The sequence below is a fragment of the Delphinus delphis genome, chromosome 12 (genome assembly GCF_949987515.2).
Source record: "Delphinus delphis chromosome 12, mDelDel1.2, whole genome shotgun sequence".
NCBI classification, from domain to species: domain Eukaryota; kingdom Metazoa; phylum Chordata; class Mammalia; order Artiodactyla; family Delphinidae; genus Delphinus; species Delphinus delphis.
In genome coordinates, this window is record NC_082694.2 from 12,453,590 (window position 1) to 12,471,731 (window position 18,142).

General features: G+C 39.4%; 1 protein-coding gene across 2 annotated transcripts in view; it reads right to left on the minus strand.

Moving 5' to 3' along the window:
* Window positions 1-18,142, minus strand: part of ANAPC1 (anaphase promoting complex subunit 1) — a 101,984-nt gene that overhangs the window by 63,623 nt on the left and 20,219 nt on the right. For both annotated transcript variants that reach the window (XR_009521505.1, XM_060027358.1), the window contains exons 12-17: window positions 15,717-15,807; window positions 15,550-15,615; window positions 12,024-12,158; window positions 10,548-10,688; window positions 9,920-9,980; window positions 7,778-7,965 (exon numbers count right to left, since the gene is read on the minus strand). Coding sequence is in view for 1 of the 2 variants with exons in the window: in XM_060027358.1 (XP_059883341.1) it covers window positions 7,778-7,965; window positions 9,920-9,980; window positions 10,548-10,688; window positions 12,024-12,158; window positions 15,550-15,615; window positions 15,717-15,807 (682 nt within the window). In the remaining variant the exon portion in view is untranslated. The remainder of the gene's footprint in view (window positions 1-7,777; window positions 7,966-9,919; window positions 9,981-10,547; window positions 10,689-12,023; window positions 12,159-15,549; window positions 15,616-15,716; window positions 15,808-18,142) is intronic.

Sequence of the window (18,142 nt, forward strand, 5' to 3'; positions counted from 1 at the left end):
GGACAATGCGAGCAAGGCAGGGATGAGTAAGCAGTAAAACCAGACGTAAGAGAAGCTGGGTCACATGGTGTCTTGCAGGCCTTTGGCTTTTACTGAGTAGGATGGCAAGGCACTGGAGGGTTCTGAGCAGAGGAGTGACTTGATCTGACTTTATTGGACAGGGTTACTTTGGTTGCTAGGTGGAGAGGAGAATGAAACAGGTAAGCCATGAAATGCAAGTCAAAAAATAAAAACTATAGGGGGCTTCCCTGGTGGCGCAGTGGTTGAGAGTCTGCCTGCCGATGCAGGGGACATGGGTTCGTGCCCCGGTCCGGGAGGATCCCACATGCCGCGGAGCGGCTGGGCCCATGAGCCATGGCCGCTGAGCCTGCGCGTCTGGAGCCTGTGCTCCACAACGGGAGAGGCCACAACAGTGAGAGGCCTGCGTACCGCAAAAATAAATAAATAATAAAAACTATAAATGACCAATGAGAATTTTAAAAAGCCATTCCCATTTACTTATACAGAAATAACATAATAGTTCTGAGTTGGCAAAGGTTCACCCCACTCAAATAATCAATGTGGTGAAATGGGCACCTTTAAATGATGCTGGTGAAAATGTTGATTACACAAGCCTTTTTGAACATTACTTGACCTAGTAATCCCTCTTTTAGGGTTCAATTCTTGGGAAATGACTAGAGATGTACAGATTTACATACAAAAGAATGTTTGCAAATTACTCATAAGAAAAAAACTGGTTCAGCAATGTTCAGTTATTAGCCATTAATCATGATAAAACCACATGGTAGCCTATAAAATGAAGGGGGCTTTTTGAAGAATTTTTAATGATATAGGAAATTTTCACTGATATCATGTTTATCTATAAAGCAAAAGCAAAACGTTTAGAGTGGCTGTCTCTGAGTAGCAGTATTTTCCTCTTAGTTCCTCCATTTTCCAAACTCTCCTCAGTAAGCATGTATACTTCCATAATAAAAAAAAACAAATGATTTTTTTAAATGGATTTGCTGGTATGAAACTAAAATGTATAGACAAGTACAGCTGAGTTACCTGGAGAAAGGTAAGTGTGTTCTACAGTGATTTCTTCAGAGTGACCCAGGCAAGGTTGTCCTGGGAGTGATCTCCAGAGGCAAAAGGAAATCACCAATACTGAAGACGCTACCCTGATTTTGTAAATAACCTATTAAGGACCTGGAAGAAAGTTTCTAGGGAGGGAGATGAGGAATGCAGCTTTGTATCATTAGCAGACTACATACTTAGGCTAAAGCACTTTAAATCTCCATCAAATCAAACCTTCCTCCTCACAGACCAAGCAATTGTGTGTGAAAACACAGTCTGGGCTTCAGAAAAGAACATTAAGCCATGAGTCAGAAGATACAATGAAGGCCCAGTTTTGAGCAAATCTCTAGGCGATGATTTCTTCATGATTCAGTTTCTTCATCAATAAAATCAAGACTACTACTACTAATCCGAGCATGACTTATAGCCATTTTACAAAGATGAAATGAGAAATAGTAGCCAAAGTGCTTTACCATATTATGAAAATGCAATAATTCTAATTACTAGTAAAATGTTATTAAATAGTAATGATACTTGACTTAAAATGTATAGACACAATAAGCCTTAACATATTCCATTTTGTTGAATGAAGTATGCCCGTTAGTAAACTGATATGTTATATACTCTGAATGCTGCAAAACCAATTATGCAAACATCACTGGTGGATTTGTTTTTTGGTTTGCTTGCTCTCTTCTTTCTTTCTTTCTTTTTTATTACATTTTTTAATTTTTTTTAATAATTATTTTTTATTTTAATAACTTTATTTTATTTTCCTCTTTCTTTCTTTCTTTTTTTTCTCCCTTTCATTCTGAGCCATGTGGATGACAGGCTCTTGGTGATCCAGCCAGGCATCAGGGTTGTGCCTCTGAGGCGGGAGAGCCAAGTTCAGGACACTGGCCCACAAGAGACCTCCCAGCTCCACATAATATCAAACGGCGAAAATCTTCCAGACATCCCATCTCAATGCCAAGACCCAGCTCCACTCAACGACGAGCAAGCTACAGTGCTGGACACCCTATGCCAAACAACTCGCAAGACAGGAACACAACCTCACCCATTAGCAGAGAGGCTGCCTAAATCACAATAAGGTCACAGACACCCCCAAACACACCACTGGATGCGGTCCTGCCCACCAGAAAGACAAGATCCAGCTTCACCCACCAGAACACAGGCACAACTCCCCTCCACCAGGAAGCCTAAACAACCCACTGAACCAACCTTAGCCACTGGGGGCAGACACCAAAAACAACAGGAACTACGAACCTGCAGCCTGTGAAAAGGAGACCCCAAACACAGTAAGTTAACCAAAATGAGAAGACAGAGAAACACACAGCAGATGAAGAAGCAAGGTAAAAACCCACCAGATGTAACAAATGAAGAGGAAATAGGCAGTCTACCTGAAAAAGAATTCAGAATAATGATAGTAAAGATGATCCAAAATCTTGGAAATAGAATGGAGAAAATACAAGAAATGTTTTACAAGGAGCTAGAAGAACTAAAGAGCAAACAAACAGTGATGAACAACACAATAAATGAAATTAAAAATTCTCTAGAGGGGATCAACAGCAGAATAACTGAGGCAGAAGAACGGATAAGTGACCTGGAAGATAAAATAGTGGAAATAACTACAGCAGAGCAAATAAAGAAAAAAAAAAGAATTGAGGACAGGCTCAGAGACCTCTGGGAGAACATTAAATGTACCAACATTCAAATTATAGGGGTCCCAGAAGAAGAAAAGAAAAAGAAAGGGACTGAGAAAATATTTGAAGAGATTATAGTAGAAAACTTCCCTAATATGGGAAAGGAAATAATCAATCAAGCCCAGGAAGCACAGAGAGTCCCATACAGGATAAATCCAAGGAGAAACACGCCAAGACACATATTAATCAAACTATCAAAAACTAAATACAAAGAAAAAAATATTAAAAGCATCAAGGGAAAAACAACAAATAACATACAAGGGAATGCCCATAAGGTTAACACTTGATCTTTCAGCAGAAACTCTGCAAGCCAGAAGGGAGTGGCAGGACATATTTAAAGTGATGAAGGGGAAAAACCTACAACCAAGATTACTCTACCCAGCAAGGATCTCATTCAGATTCGATGGAGAAATTAAAACCTTTACAGACAAGCAAAAGCTAAGAGAATTCAGCACCACCAAACCAGCTTTACAACAAATGCTAAAGGAACTTCTCTAGGCAGGAAACACAAGAGAAGGAAAAGACCTACAATAACAAATGCAAAACAATTAAGAAAATGGTAATGGGAACATAGCTATCGATAATTACCTTAAATGTAAATGGATTAAATGCTCCAACCAAAAGACACAGACCGGCTGAATGGATACACAAACAAGACCCATACATATGCTGTCTACAAGAGACCCACTTCAGACCTAGGGACACGTACAGACTGAAAGTGAGGGGATGGAAAGAGATATTCCATTCAAATGGAAATCAAAAGAAAGCTGGAGTAGCAATTTTCATATCAGACAAAAATAGACTTTAAAACAAAGACTATTACAAGAGACAAAGAAGGACACTAATAATGATCAAGGAATCAATCCAAGAAGAAGATACAACTGTAAATATTTATGCACCCAACACAGGAGCACCTCAATATATAAGGCAAATGCTAACAGCCATAAAAGGGGAAATGACAGTAACACAAACATAGTAGGGGACTTTAATACCCCACTTTCACCAATGGATAGATCATCCAAAATGAAAATAAATAAGAAAACACAAACTTTAAATGATACATAAAACAAGATGGACTTAATTGATATGTATAGGACATTCCATCTAAAAACAAAAGAATACATTTCCTTCTCAAGTGCTCATGGAACACTCTCCAGGACAGATCATATCTTGGATCACAAATCAAGCCTTGGTAACTTCAAGAAAATTAAAATCGTATCAAGTATCTTTTCCGACCACAATGCTATGAGACTAGATATCAATTACAGGAAAAAATCTGTAAAAAATACAAACACATGGAGGCTAAACAATGCACTACTTAATAACCAAGAGATCACTGAGGAAATCAAAGAGGAAATTAAAAAATACCTAGATGTAAATGACAATGAACACACGATGACCCAAAACCTATGAGATGCAGCAAAAGCAGTTGTAAGAGGGAGGTTTACAGCAATACAATCCTACCTTAAGAAACAAGAAACATCTCAAACAACCTAACCTTACACCTAAAGCAATCAGAGAAAGAAGAACAAAATAACCCCAAAGTTAGCAGAAGGAAAGAAATCATAAAGATCAGATCAGAAATAAATCAAAAAAAAAGATAAAGGAAACGATAGCAAAGATGAATAAAACTAAAAGCTGTTTCTATGAGAAGATAAACAAAATTGATAAACCATTAGCCAGACTCATCAAGAAAAAAAGGGAGAAGACTCAAATCAATAGAATTAGAAATGAAAAAGGAGAAGTAACAACTGACACTGCAGAAATACAAAGGATCATGAGAGATTACTACAAGCAACTATATGCCAATAAAATGGACACCCTGGAAGAAATATACAAATTCTTAGAAATGCACAACCTTTCGAGACTGAACCAGGAAGAAATAGAAAATATGAACAGACCAATCACAAGCACTGAAATTGAAACTGTGATTAAAAATCTTCCAACAAACAAAAGCCCAGGACCAGATGGCTTCACAGGTGAATTCTATCAAACATTTAGAGAAGAGCTAACACCTATCCTTCTCAAACTCTTCCAAAATATAGCAGCAGGAGGAACACTCCCAAACTCATTCTACGAGGCCACCGTCACACTGATACCAAAACCAGACAAAGGGGGCTTCCCTGGTGGCACAGTGGTTGAGAGTCTGCCTGCCGATTCAGGGGACATGGGTTCATGCCCCGGTCCAGGAAGATCCCACACGCCGCGGAGCAGCTGGGCCCGTGAGCCATGGCCGCAGAGTCTGCGCATCCGGAGCCTGTGCTCCGCAATGGGAGAGGCCACAGCAGTGAGAGGCCTGTGTACCACAAGGAAAAAAAAAAAAACAAAGATGTCACAAAGAAAGAAAAATACAGGCCAATATCACTGATGAACATAGATGCAAAAATTCTCAACAAGATACTAGTAAACAGAATCCAACAGCACATTAAGAGGATCATACACCATGATCAAGTGGGGTTTATCCCAGGAATGCAAGGATTCTTCAATATACGCAAATCAATCAATGTGATACACCATATTAACAAATTGAAGGTGAAAAACCATATGATCATCTCAACAGATGCAGAGAAAGCTTTAGACAAAATTCAACACCCATTTATGACAAAATCCCCCCAGAAACGAGGCATAGAGGGAACTTATCTCAACATAATAAAGGCCATATTTGACAAACCCACAGCCAACATCGTTCTCAATGGTGAAAAACTGAAACCATTTCCACTAAGATCAGGAACAAGACAAGGCTGCCCACCTTCACCACTATTATTCAACATAGTTTTGGAAGTTTTAGACATGGCAAGCAGAGAAGGAAAAGAAATAAAAGGATTCCAACTCAGAAAAAAAGAAGTAAAGCTGTCACTGTTTGCAGATGACATGATACTCTACATAGAGAATCCTAAAGATGCTACCAGAAAACTACTAGAGCTAATCAATGAATTTGGTAAAGTATCAGGATACCAAATAAATGCACAGAGATCTCTTGCATTCCTATACACTAATGATGAAAAATCTGAAAGTGAAATTAAGAAAACACTCCCCTTTACCACTGCAACAAAAAGAATAAAATATCAAGAAATAAACCTACCTAAGGAGACAAAAGACCTGTATGCAGAAAATTATAAGACACTGATGAAAGAAATTAAAGATGATACAAATAGATGGAGAGATATGAGATATATACCATGTTCTTGGATTAGATCAATATTGTGAAAATGACTCTACTACCCAAAGCAATCTACAGATTCAGTGCAATCCCTATCAAACTACCAATGGCATTTTTCACAGAACTAGAACCAAAAACCTCACAATTTGTATGGAAATACAAAAGACCCCGAACAGCCAAAGGAATCCTGAGAAAGAAAAACAGAGCTGGAGGAATCAGGCTTCCTGACTTCAGACTATACTACAATGCTACAGTAATCAAGACAGTATGGTACTGGCACAAAAACATAAATATAGATCAATGGAACAGGATAGAAAGCCCAGAGATAAACCCACACACATGTGGTCACCTTATCTTTGATAAAGGAGGCAAGAATATACAGTGGAGACAAGACAGCCTCTTCAATAAGTGGTGCTGGGAAAACTGGACAGCTACATGGAAAAGAATGAAATTAGAACACTCCCTAACACCATACACAAAAATAAACTCAAAATGGATTAAAGACCTAAATGTAAGGCCAGACACTATCAAACTCTTTGAGGAAAACATAAGCAGAACACTCCATGACATAAATCACAGCAAGATCCTTTTTGACCCACCTCCTAGAGAAATGGAAATAAAAACAAAAATAAACAAATGGGACCTAATGAAACTTCAAAGCTTTTGCACAGCAAAGGAAACCATAAATAAGACGAAAAGACAACCCTCAGAATGGGAGAAAATATTTGCTAGTGAAGAAACTGACAGAGGATTACTCTCCAAAATTTACAAGCAGCTCATGCAGCTCAATATCAAAAAAACAAACAACCCAATCCCAAAATGGGCAGAAGACCTAAACAGACATTTCTCCAAAGAAAATATACAGATTGCCAACAAACACATGAAAGAATGCTCAACATCATTAATCATTAAAGAAATGCAAATCAAAACTACAATGAGATATCATCTCACACTGGTCAGAATGGCCATCACCAAAAAATCTACAAACAATAAATGCTGGAGAGGGTGTGGAGAAAAGGGAACCCTCTTGCACTGTTGGTGGCAATGTAAATTGATACAGCCATTATGGAGAACAGTACGGAGGTTCCTTAAAAAACTGAAAATAGAACGACCATACGACCCAGCAATTCCACTACTGGGCATATACCCTGAGAAAACCATAATTCAACAAGAGTCACATACCACAATGTTCATTGCAGCTCTGTTTACAATAGCCAGGACTTGGAAGCAACCTAAGTGTCCATCAACAGATGAATGTATAAAGAAGATGTGGCACATATATACAATGGAATATTACCCAGCCATAAAAAGAAACGAAATTGAGTTATTTGTAGTGAGGTGGATGGACCTCAAGTCTGTCATACAGAGTGAAGTAAGTCAGAAAGAGAAAGACAAATACCGTATGCTAACACATATATATGGAATCTAAAAAAAGAAAATGATCATGAAGAACATAGGGGCAAGACGGGAATAAAGACACAGACCTACTAGAGAATGGACTTGAGGATATGGGGAGGGGGAAGGGTAAGCTGGGACAAAGTGAAAGAGTGGCATGGACATATGTACACTACCAAACGTAAAACAGAATAGCTAGTGGGAAGCAGCCGCATAACACAGGGAGATTAGCTCGGTGCTTTGTGACCACCCAGAGGCGTGGGATAGGGGGGGTGGGAGGGAGGGAGACGCAAGAGGGAAGTGATATGGGGATATATGTATAACTGATTCACTTTGTTAAAAAGCAGAAACTAACACACCACTGTAAATCAATTATACTCCAATGAAGATGTTAAAAAAAATTATGCAAACATTACACTGATAACAACAGAATATCTCAGGAGGAAAAACAATTATCTGTACTTACATTCCTTGTCCATGCTAAGCGGTCTGTGTTATAACCCATCATGTTCATGAGACAAGTCACAAATAAGTTCCACTCTGAGTGATAACTGGGTCCTCCTGGAGCACTGTGGACACTGTACCACTTGACAAGCATCTGAACAGCTACTTCTTTTGGCAGGATAAATTTAATTGCTTGCAAACAAGTTTGTACTATTAAAAGCAAAGATTAATTTTAGTATGCTTCCTATGCATGCATTTCTTTTCCCCTTTTACTAGGAACATTTTTTAATTACTACTATATAAAGGCCAAGTACTATGAAAAAAGAACTGCCATTAAAGAGCCAATGGGATGCAAATCTGACCTAGCCAATCAACTGACACTGAATTTAACAGGGCTTGCAAGAGGTCTCAGGGCAGCTTTGTAATCATTAATTTTGGATCAGAAATAGAGTAACCAAAGAGCTGAGATTACCTAAGACAGAGGTGATTGACATCCATGGCCCTGACAGTTATTAATAGCTCCCCATTTCACTCTCAAAAATGTCCTAGTTTGGACAATAAATTAAAGGCCATTCTAACAAAAAACATACAATTTCTACATTAATAAATTCATATAAAATATTGCTTCAATACTTCAGTAAATATGTAATAATCAATATATACCTCCTCAAATAGCAATGCTTACTTAGCATTAAAATACGTGCTGAATGATTGAACATTCTGGTTAACCAAAGCTTTATAACTTTTCATTATTTCTGACAGCATTGTTTCTAAAATGTTTTACATGCTCTCTGATCAATCAATACCATGTAAACTATAACTTTCTTAATGACTCAATATCATTAGTATGGCTATCACTTAACAGTGCTACACTGTCATACAGCGACCCCCTCAGGGCGGTAAGGGCTACTGCTGTAAAGAGGCCTGGGTCTGCTTTTAGTAGGAAATGGCCCCAAACTGCAATGCTTTCGTATCCTCCCATAATCTCTTTAGAGGATTCTTTTCTTCCCTGCCCACTGGCACTGTCACCGGGGCCCATCCTCAGCAGCATATGCTTTTTCTCATCAATTTGCTATGTGTGTGCATACACAGCAAAGGTTGGAATCAAATGAAACCAATGTTAGAAAACCTAATAATCAAGTTTGTCATGACTGAATCCAAATTAAGTGTAAACCAGATACTGCCTGAGGGGCTGAGGAAAGCTTTATAAGTAAAGTACAAAAACTTACGTGCATGAACTATGTGACTTCTATTTGCTCGTGAGAGAGTAAGATTTTTTTTTTTAATTAACCTGTTATTTGTTTTTATGTACTTTGGTTAGGCTTATACTTCTTGAGATCACTGGCTAAATACCTTTCAGAAAAGCAAGGCATCTCCACACAAACTCAGAATATCATTTACTACACCAGTGAAAGATACTTCCTAAAACACAAGTCATTCTAGCCCACTTAGCAAATTGCAGAATTCACACAATCTGCCAACGCTCTGCTCTGGCAGTTAGACTTTGAAACTAATAGATGTCCTGAATTTTCTTATATCATACAAGCATTCTTTTCTTAATTTACATTTGTTGGCAAATCTTTTCAATTCCAGTTTTCTTTAGTATTCTATGTTCAGAAATATTTTTCACCTAGTACTTTCCAAATTGCATTTCAATGATAATTCAAGCAGACTCCAATTTTATCAAAATACTCCTGAGTGTATTTTTACTATAATGTTAAGTTTTATTCAGTTAAAGGCAATTATGTTAATTTTCAATGTATCTAACAATTGAGAGATATATTTTTGGATTAAAAACCATCAATATGCCAAAAACTATTTTAGTTGCTTGGGCTTCCTTGTTTTTGAGATTTTCTTGCAAGAGGCGTGTCCATACACTGTAATCTCACTGCATGGCTTCTTTTTCATAAGAAATCCCACAGAAGCAGAACTAGCACACACTTCACGGGTTCCCCCAGCCTTAGAGCACACATGGAGCGGGCAGCGCAAAGTGCCCCGCAGCTCTTTTTTATAGCTTCTCAGCACAGTAAAAAACTCCATCTCATGGCTTCAAAAACAGCAAAAATTTTTTAAACCCCAATTATTCATGTAAATCAGCAATTACTCCAAATCTTTTAAATCAAACTAAGAACACACAAAAGTGAGGTTTGATTCTTAATCATACCTAATTCAGAGGTGGCAATTTCAGGAATAGTGATCCTAACCATGGAGCCATTACTCAGTTCCTAGGGAAAAGAATGGAAACAAATAAGAGCGAGTAAATAGAATCTGTGCACTCTAAGTCTCTGAATGTCTTAAAAATAGCTGATGCTTCACAAGACTGTCTGTCAAACAAAAATGCAATAAAATAAATGAAAAACAAGCAATATTTTTCAAACAGAATTGAATACTTCGAAGTTTTAGAAACAATAAATGTACTTATTTGTAAAACATTTACAAAAATTCTTGTCTTTAACAAAGTGTCTAATTTTCATATAGACTCTTGAGTCACCATCACCAGAAGTAAGAGGCTCACTTTTAATAGAAAGACAAAAACCGTGCCCATATAAAATTCAACTGATTCAACAGCTTTGTTTTCAATAAATTTTTTAAGAATACATGAACTTCAGAAAAGTTGGCCAGAACTACTTTAAAGTAAAATAGGGCAAAAAAATGACGCATTACAAGAGATTTTAAAAATCACAAGAAACGTTTCCATTTATCACAAAATTCTGCGTTCTGACAAACTTTAAATAACAGCCACAATTCTTGGAAAGTTGCCTAACCTTTTAAAAATAAATATGCATACTTACTAGCGTTACCCTGTTATGGACAGGGTCTCTTATAGAATGAATGTAAGTTCCAAGCTGTTGGAAAGTACAATCCTCATTATAGAGAGAATCATGAAGCTTTGAAGAATCCCTTAGTTCTGGAACTGGGGACAATAGAACAGCCTGTAAAAAGGCATAAATACAACACATGTGAAGCATGTTTTGAGAAATTAAGGTTAAAGAAACTATATATCTTTTTTGCATATGGTCTAGCAATTGTACATAATGATTTAAAACCATTCTGCTCTAATCATGACTAAGTACCTTGTAGCAGACCAAGGTCCTCACCAAAGCAACTAGAAAAAGTCGATAAAAATAGCACATCTGATGCACGGCACTACAAAGCTGTGGAGACTACCTGGACTTGAGGGACCAAGATCAGGAGAGAAAGAAAGGAATCGGAAGGAGGTGGCCCCAGAGTCTTACAGCACTTGGGATCTAATTGGTCTATCTGCAATCCCAAGATAAAACTATCTAAAACACAAATCCTAACATTCTTAACTCCATGCTCAGAAACCTATAATGCCCTGGAGACTGCATTCGGAATAAAAACCTTTTCATCCTTTCTTTTTCAAGAGCATGTTAGGAAGACAGTGTAAATCCTAGCTCTACCATTTATTAGCTGTATGTCGTTAGACCAGTAACCTCCTTGTACCTCTCTACGTGCCCATTTGTAAAACAAGGATTAATATTTTCCTAATAAAGCTGTTTTAAGGGATTAAATGAGTTAATACATATATAACACTCAGAACAGTGCCTAGTACACAGATAACACTAGAAAACAGGTTATTATTATCCTACCCCCTGCCCTACCTCACCCAAGGGACTACGTGTACTTTTATAAGCGTTCATTCATTCCACAGACTTCTTGAGTCTTCACTTGTATGCTGGGAGATGGAGATACAACTATGTGTTAAAATGTTCTGCACTGTCCTGCCTCCACGCCCACACCCATGCAATTCCGCATACCCCAAAGGCCCCTTCCATCTACAGACATCCTACTTACCCTCCAGGTCCAAACCAAGGTAGACCAAGGTCTCTAGAAGAGGAGCCTTTGATTCCACCACATCATCCCATCAGAATGTATCTTCCTATCAGTGAATCTCCTATGGTACTTTCTGTTCCTCTTAAGTCTTAATAGTCTACCTATCTTAAATTATAATCTCTTAAAACAGACAGTACATCTGTTCCACCCAATTAAGATCCCAAGATGAAAAAGAATGCATCACTTTCCTCACTGCAGCACCTTCAAAAAGTACCTTACACATCAGAAGGGAAGTCAATGTATGCTTACTGAATCATTTGTGTTTGAAAATATACACATTCTACAAGCATTAGCCAAACTTCCAATTCTGTCATCATTAAAACAGAAAAAAGTTAACCATGGAAAGAACTAATATTTGACCAAACTTCTTTAAAACACTATTAATTTTTGACAACACCCACTCCCTGTCTTACCTCATCCAGGGATCCAAGCAGCTTACTCAGAGGGTTAGGAGTACTAACGCTGTCAAGTGGGGTGCTGGGCCGAGGCATCGTGTTCGACATTGTCAGGGAGGGAGCTGGCAGCCCAGGAATAAAAACCTTTCCCACCTTTAAGCAGTAAAAAAATGTGGAAAAAAATTAGCTTTAACTTTTTGTTGTTGTTGTTGTTGTTTTGGCCACACCACACAGCTTATAGGATCTTAGTTCCCCAACCAGGGATTGAACCCTGCAGTGGAGGCTCAGAGTCCTAACTACTGGACCACCAGGGAATTTCCTACTGTATCATGTTCTTAAATGAAACATTAGGCATGTAAGCATATATTTCTTTAAATATTTCAAAGTCTATGATCACCAAACACAACTAAAAAAGAGAATTAAAATTTTAATAATGTATCAAATTCTACCAACCAACTATGAGTACCTTGGCATAAATTCTTAATCTGATTCCTTCTTTTCATAACTAAGGACTTCTCTGGGGGCAGGAAACGGGGAATGTTAATATAGTCAAGACACTATACAAAATTCAAGTATACTATGCATTTTTCTACCTCACTGGTGGTAAAGGCAGCAGAGACACTAAGCTTTCAGAGACTATAAGCATCAGTCTTGTTAAGTATTTTCCTGGCAGAGAGAAAGACACCAATTACTTCTTGGGAGCCAAAAAATTTAGGCTGAAGCGATACTCAAGAAATTAAATCCAACCTAATTCAAACCGTGCTCTCTAGCTCACAATCTGTCTTCTGTCCTAAACTTTCAAATACTTCTTCCTCAAAAAAAATTTACATTAACTCTTCATTGACCTTAAAAGAATGAGCCAGCAACCCATGCTACCCACTCCTTCCTTTTAGCTACCCACTCCTTCCTTTTAGCTACCCACTCCTTCCTTTTAGCTACCCACAGGGTTCTCAAGAAAAACACAACAGAAATTCACACCCACACAGGCTGAAAACTCTTGATAAGACTAAAAGGAGATACTCAGAACTAAAGTGGAATTTTGACAATATATATATTTATGTCAATATACTACCCGAAAGCTAACAGAATTACAGAAGTTGCCCAAATAAAATCCTTAGGATTAAAAAACAAAAATGACAGGAGAACTAGTATATATAAAGTTTTTAAAAAGCCATCAGAGACCACCCCCCCTCCAGTTCATAAAAATATGCAATAAGCACATTCCCTGCTATTCCTCCCACGAATTACCACCACAACAAAATCTGCACGAAATGTATGATGCAACTAGCAGAAGACTCTAAAAGGTGAGGAAAGAAGACTGACTGGCTAGGGGCCTGAGAACCAGGAATGAACTATGAATTCCCTAGCTTTTGTTTTTGTTTCTCCAACTCCCTACGTAACCAGGCCTTGGGCTCTCGAGAGGCCCACAACTCAGAAATGTCCACAAGCACACACCAAAAGAGAGCCCATGAAAACCTTGCTCTTTTGGCCAAAACTTGGTCAGGAAGAGAGACTAAGCAGGGCAGAAACACTTTCGCCCCACCTGCCCCACTTCAGGCAAACACACGGAAGAAGCCACAGCCCTCAGTGCCCGCCCCATCAGGAGCTGTGCTTGGAGACTACGGGCAGGGTCCTGTCATCCCACCTGCAAGGACTAGGTGGCGCCCTGCCCCAGCACAGAGGCGAGGCCTATCTTACAGCCCAGCCATGCAGTAACAAGGTGGCATCGCCTCCCCTCATCAGGCACTGCAGCTGCAGGCACTGCAGACAAAGCCCTGCTCTCGTTGCCACAAGGCAGCCCCTCTCCACCGCCCCACCGTGTGCAGCAACTGTCAAGGGGGAAGAGCCTGGCTTTCATCCTCCCTCTATAATAAAAAGCAGCCTACCTCTCCCCTCCTTGTTCCAGAGACTGTGGGTGGAACACTCTATTCCATCCCTACCCTGCAATAACAAAGCAGCAACCCCTCACTGTCCCAACTAGGGAGTGAGGGGAGGAATGGAGAGGGAGGAAATAGAGAAAAGGACTTTCTAAATACATGTATGAAATCGTGGTGTGTTTTTTAGGATTAAAAAACAAAAATGACAGAAGAACTAGTATATATAAAGTTTTTGTGAAACTGACCAACAATGAGTGACCCATGTGTGAAACTGACCAACAATGACACAGTAAAAGATCTGAGAACTAAACACTGATGTATAACACCATTCGGTTCTCAAACTGGCCTCTAGGTAACGTGGAAATTGAGGCAGACCACAGTCTCATTACAGGAGCAGACAGGAAAAAAGACCCAATCAGTAAAGGAATAGCTAGAAAACTTTTAGACAATGACCAACCTACTCCAGACAAACACGATAGGAAAATACTGCACCCCACCCCTCGGCCCTGTGAGCAAAGGCCAGGAGGGAGCCTGGACTTCCATTATCACCTGGCTGTAATGAGGCACCCATCTGGGAAAAACAAAAACAAAAAGCTAACAGTACTTTGGGTTAGCAAGAATGTAAAGAAACTTCGAGAGCTCTCATACACTGTTGGAGGCAAGGAGCACAACCTTGCAACCTTGATGCAACCTACACTTTGGAAAACAATGTGGCACCATGCGGCTAAGTTGAACATGCATATATTCTAAAGGCTAGGAGATATATATTTTTTAAAAACTTTTTAAGCATTGTTTATTAGAGGAAACAGCAAAACAACCCTAGTGGCTGGTAAAGTTCTGGTATAATCATACAACAGAAAACTAGGTAACAGTGCATGAGTCAACAGCTACACGTTAACACAAATAAATCTAAAAATAATATAATGTTGAGCAAAATAAGTCAGAGAAGAGTATGTGGTATGTTTTCTTTATATGAAAATCCAAAAACAAGGAAAACTAAACAATTTACTCGTCAGTGATACATACATAACTGCAAAAACTAGTAATAAAAACAAGGGACTGATTTATTCCAAGTAAGGATCTCTGGGGGATGAGGATACAATGAGGAAAGAAAATCCAAGAGACTGTAAATATATGGCAACATCCTACTTCTTAACCTGGGTAGTGGTTATATGAATGTTTGCTTCATTATCCTTCAAACTGTATTTAAATTTCATAATTTAAATTTGTAAAATTTACATTATTCCATATGTAAAGTTCACAACTGTTTAAAAAGACACAGACAACATATATATTATACATTTAATACAATGAAACTTTAATAAAACTTTGAGACTTAAGAAAGCTACCCATACATCAATTTCAAAACTATATTCTTTATAAAACTTTAATTAACTTTTTTCTTTTTTTAAAATTATCTATATTCATTAAAGTTTCCCCAACTGCCCTGTTTTCATACTGCCAACCCATCTAATGACAGTAGTCCTAGACCTCCAAATACGGCCCAAGCTAAATTGAAGACTTCATTGTCAACTCTTACAAGAATCTTCTGCCAAATTCTATAGACAGGAGGTAAAAAATTTTAAATATCAAACTAAACTAACATTAAAAAATAATTATTAAGGAATTAGTCCTACTAGAAGCATGAAATGCTATTTATTACTTACCCGAACCACTCCTGTGTACAGCACCAGGTTTCCACTGCCTTCCAGGACCAGCATAGTGTCTATCTTCTAAAAAAAAAAAAAAAAAAGGCAAAAATTTTATTTTCCAATCTGTACAAATTATAAAGCACAACGACTTTCAACTTCTCAAGAAATGTGCCTGCATTTACCTCCACTGGAGCTGCATCCTTTGCCTGTATGTTGGTGACGGAGCCAAAGATGAGCTGGGTTTTATCATTACTCTCTTGAAACTTTACACATCTAAATATTCAAATTAAAAGAGAAATACACTATTGATATATGCAACAGCCTCTACTGATCTCAAGGGTATTATACTAACTGTAAAAAGCCAATTTCAAAAAGTTACTTACTGTATGATTCCATTTATAAAACATTTTCAAATGACAAAATTATAGAGATGGAGAACAGATTAGTGGCTGCCAGGGACTGGGGACTGCGGTAGATGGGTGTGGTATATGTGACTCTCAAGTGGGTAGCATGAGGAAGATCTGTGAGGTGATAAAGAAGTTCTGAATCTTGATTGGGGTGTTTTCACAAATCTACACGTGATAAAATTTCATGGAATCAGATACACACACAAATGAGTACATGTAAAACTGAAGAAGTTTGAATGAGGCCCGTGATTGTACTGATGTCAATTTCCTTGTTTTAACAATGCACTATAGATATGTAAGATGTTACCTCTGGGGGAAAAAGTGCAGGCTCCACAGGACCTCTACTACTTTACAACATCCTGTGATCTATAATAATTTCAAAATTAAAGGTCAATAAATTGGTAAATATATAAATACACATTTTACCTAAGAAGATAAATGAATGGCTAATAAGCGCATGAGAAGATGCTCAACATCATAAGTCATTAGGGAAATGCAAATTAAAACCACTTCAGGGGCTTCCCTGGTGGGACAGTGGTTAAGAACCCGCCTGCCAGTGCAGAGGACATGGGTTTGAGCCCTGGTCCAGGAAGATCCCACATGCCCCGAAGCAACTAAGCCCGTGCGCCACAACAGCTAAGTCTGCACTCTAGAGCCCGCGTGCCACAACTACTGAAGCCCAACTGCCTAGAGCCTGTGCCCTGCAACAAGAGAGCCAAGCCACCACAATGAGAAGCCCGTGCACCGCAAGAAGAGTAGTCCCCCCACTTGCCACAACTAGAGAAAGCCCACACACAGCAACGAACACCCAATGCAGCCAAAAAATATAAATAAAATTTTTAAAACACACTTCAGGGCTTCCCTGGTGGCGCAGTGGTTGAGAATCTGCCTGCTAATGCAGGAGACACGGGTTCGAGCCCTGGTCTGGGAGGATCCCACATGCCGTGGAGCAACTGGGCCCGTGAGCCACAACTGCTGAGCCTGCGAGTCTGGAGCCTGTGCTCCGCAACAAGACAGGCCACAATGGTGAGAGGTCCGCGCACCGCGATGAAGAGTGGCCCCTGTTTGCCACAACTAGAGAAAGCCCTCGCACAGAAACAAAGACCCAACACAGCCAAAAGTTAATTAATTAAATTTTTTTAAAAAAAGTAACTGTACCATTTAATTAAATAAAAATAAAAACACTTCACACCCACCAGAAAGGCTATAATCAAAGAAAATGACAATATCAAATCTTGTCAAAAGGAACCAAGATGGTGGAGTAGAAGTAGAAGGGAGTGCTCTCACTCCCTCTTGTGAGAACACCAGAATCACATATAGCAGCTGGACAATCATCGACAGGAAGACACTGGAACTCACCAAAAAAGATACCCCACATCCAAAGACAAAGGAGAAGCCACAATGAGATGGTAGGAGGGGCGCAATCAGTAAAAATCAAAGCCCATAACTGCTGGGTGGGTGACTCACAAACTGGAGAACGCTTATACCACAGAAGTCCACCCACTGGAGTGAAGGTTCGCAGCCCCACATCAGGCTTCCCAACCTGGGGGTCTGGCAACGGGAGGAGGAATTCCTAGAGAATCAAACTTTGAAGCCTAGTGGGATTTGATTGCAGGACTTCGACAGGACTGAGAGAAACAGAGACTCCACTCTTGGAGGGCGCACACAAAGTAGTGTGTGCATCGGGACCCGGGGAAGGAGCAGTGACCCCAGGGGAGACTGAACCAGACCTACCTGCTAGTGTTGGAGGGTCTCCTGCAGATGCAGGGGGTGGCTGGGGCTCACCGTGGGGACAAGGACACTGGCGGCAGAAGTTCTGGGAAGTACTCATTGGCATAAGCCCTTCCAGGGTCTACCATTAGGCCCACCAAAGATCCCAGATAGGCTCCAGTGCTGGGTTGCCTCAGGCCAAACAACCAACAGGGAGGGAACCCAGCCCCACCCATCAGCAGTCAAGTGGATTAAAGTTTTACAGAGCTCTGCCCACCAGAGCAACAGTCAGCTCCACCCACCACCAGTCCCTCCCATCAGGAAACTTACACAAGCCTCTTAGATAGCCTCATCAACCAGAGGGCAGACAGCAGAAGCAAGAAGAACTACAATCCTGCAGCCTGTGGAACAAAAACCACATTCAAAGAAAGACAGACAAGATGAATAGGCAGAGGGCTATGTACTGGATGAAGGAACAAGATAAAACCCCA